This window comes from Hordeum vulgare, chromosome 4H (genome assembly GCF_904849725.1).
Source record: "Hordeum vulgare subsp. vulgare chromosome 4H, MorexV3_pseudomolecules_assembly, whole genome shotgun sequence".
Lineage (NCBI taxonomy): Eukaryota > Viridiplantae > Streptophyta > Magnoliopsida > Poales > Poaceae > Hordeum > Hordeum vulgare.
Window position 1 is genome coordinate 80361943 of NC_058521.1, and position 2803 is coordinate 80364745.

Genomic DNA, 2803 nt, shown 5'->3' on the forward strand with positions numbered 1-2803 from the left:
ATAAAAAATTGAACATACAAACTATCATGCCCTCCATATGTCTAAATTCACATTAGGCATGTCTTACTACATCTCAGTACTTAACAAATAGTCCTCCTCAGCTTCTATCAATTTATTTGCTTGTGTTCGCTGCACTGTCCCTGCTCAAACAAAAATTACAGATCGGTGCAAAGAGGGGTGCCATAGAAAGTTTAGAAAAAATATCTAATAGATAGCTCAAGCAAAAGCTTCAAGCTCTATATTAAACCTCGCGTTACAGAAGAGTGGCAAATAGGACTTTGATTTCATCAGACATGGGGTGAGTTGAATCAACAAGCGAACCATCTACAAGCTCTATCTTCCTTAACTAAAAAAATGTACATAATGACTTACATTTCAAGAACTGAAGGAACTACATGAGGACCTGAGCACAAGAGGCTTCTGTTTCATCAATCGAGAAGTTTTTTTTCAGTTTAGTTCTGCCATTGGCCATACTACTACGATAATACAACTTTATTCAACATCTGTAGCCTAGATAAAGAACTAACAAAAATATTCAGTAGGGCAGGATTGTCGTTCTGTATTACAAAGATGACAGAGACAAGGGAGTTTAAAACCCACATGATTAGTAAGCATAATTGCTACTGCATAAGAATTAGGAAGTCGTTGATCATCAGTCAAACATGCCAATATAGACCAAATTTATGCAAGTTAAGATTATACCAAATAATGCATAGTTCTCCCGAGCACATCGCTGTATAATAATCAAGACATACAAAGATTAATAAATGGTGATAAACAATACTCTCTATGATGATAAATCTGAACAACACTTTCTACTTGAGAAGGTAACAAAATATATTAGTATAGAAGACTGGTTTATAAAATTCCATTAACCAGAGGAAGTGTGTCATAGTGATCTATGAAGCTTACTTTATCAAGAGCGGCTCATATGCGGTGATAACTACATCAGTTGCTGCATTCTTGAGACGTATGTTTGCCAAGTAAAGCTGAAAAGGTAGCCCAAGGCTCAGTTGCAAAACAAACATTAACTATTGAACCATAATTCCAAGGGATGGGTGTACTCACTCGAACAATGTTATGTGCTTCTCTGCCTTGCCTCCCTTTTGAAACAGCCTACAGAAAGCCGAAATCAAGCGTGAGATCCTTACATACTTTTTATTCATTCCTGTGAGAAGTGGCCATCATATAATGAATGTCAAGGAACAGAAATATCATATTATGAGACTGAGACTACTTAATGCAACTAACTAAAGCTATCATATCCAGGGAAGCACAAGTGAAAGCCAATGGACTGGAAGTCGATTGAAGGGAACGAGCAGGGAAATCTGGATATGGCACAGGACATTTGCTTACCAGCTTGCCAATTGCAGTTCCTGCCACTGCAAGTGCTTCCCCAGATCGCAGACCAATTACCTCAATTGTCCCAGAGTGCTCGACCAATGAAACGACAAAAACAGATAAGTTACCAACATGCCTGTCTCTATGACTAAAAACCACTTCGATGGGAAAATTAACAACCATGAGTTCATGACCATTCAATGCACGTGAAGCAGACAAAGAATTCATGGATGCAGTTAATTTTATTATCAAAAGAAGAATGTGGTTCTTGTTTGGGACAGAAAGCCAGGCATGGAGAACTATTTTTTAATGGCAATGAGGCCAAGCAATTGACACTTGACAGAGTCAAGCCAGGATGCTGCTAATATTACCAAGTTATCCCCCGCATCTTGCTCGTTGGTGACGTTGCGCAGGAACCAGAGCACGCTGCCGCCGTCCTCCACCTCGCCCTTGAGGTCGAGCAGCTCGAAGATGAGGCTCTTGTCACGGGCGGGGTCGACGAGAACTTCCTGCGCATGCAGCAGAACCACACACACACATAGATCAGTACGGGAACTCACACCCCGGGCGAGCGTGCTCCAAACAACAAAATCGAACGGGGGAGTGGGACGAACCTGGTGGTCGGGGACCTCGCGAATGTTGCTCACATCCTGACCAAAACAGTACCAAAACCAAACAGAAATGGCGTAAACACGAGCAGGAGGACTGGAGGGCTGGAGGAGCAAGGGGATGTGTGCGAGGAAGAAGGGTGTAGTGTAGTAGTACCTCGAACCGGACGGGGAAGGCGGTGGAGACGGTGCTGCCGAAGAGCGGGCGCCTGGTGCTGCTCTCGCCGGCCATCTTCCGAGCCTCGGGAGTCTGGCGGCTAGGCGGCAAAACAAGGTTCTGGAGCCTCAGAGAAGACGAGGGTGGGGGAGAGCCGGAGAGGGAGAGGGTCTGGGGCGTTTGTGATTCGAGCGAAGTTGGGGGGGGGGGTTGAGCGAACTCACCGGGCGTCGATGCTACGCAACCGCGGCTGCGTGGATGCTACGTCGTGCAAGCGGTTACTCCGCTTCATTCCTGCCAAGCTACCGCCAGGTTGGTGGGAGTGGGGGTGGGCGGGGCCTGCGGGCTGGTGGGGCGGGGGCGGGGGCGGGGATGGGCGGGCGTGGGGCTGAGCGATGGGGAAGACGTGCGCGGGATGGTAAGGATTATCGTTTCGGTAAGGTCGTAGGTATTTTTTTAATGAACCGGTTGTTTTCTTTATTTAATCGCCTGGTTTACGGAGGGATGAAAAAATCGGTGGAAGTGTTACGTGGAGGAAGTGGGGATCGTACAAGGTTGAACCATCACGACGACAGATCCCCCTTTAATAGTATAGATTACTCCACACATCGACCGCTATCCAGCATGCATCTAGTGTATTGAGTTCATGACGAATAGAGTAACGCCTTAAGCAAGATGACATGATGTAGAGGGATAA

At 45.8% G+C, this 2803-nt stretch overlaps 1 protein-coding gene across 1 annotated transcript; it reads right to left on the reverse strand.

Annotated features, from left to right (window-relative positions):
* Positions 1–900: 900 nt before the first annotated feature.
* Positions 901–2181, reverse strand: LOC123446165 (ran guanine nucleotide release factor-like). The gene is made up of 6 exons (XM_045122842.1): positions 2107–2181; positions 1956–1991; positions 1704–1850; positions 1357–1434; positions 1069–1116; positions 901–989 (listed from the first exon to the last, which is right to left on the reverse strand). The coding sequence occupies exons 1-6, from the start codon at positions 2179–2181 to the stop codon at positions 909–911; spliced, it is 465 nt and encodes a 154-aa protein (XP_044978777.1). The 3' UTR covers positions 901–908.
* Positions 2182–2803: the final 622 nt, after the last annotated feature.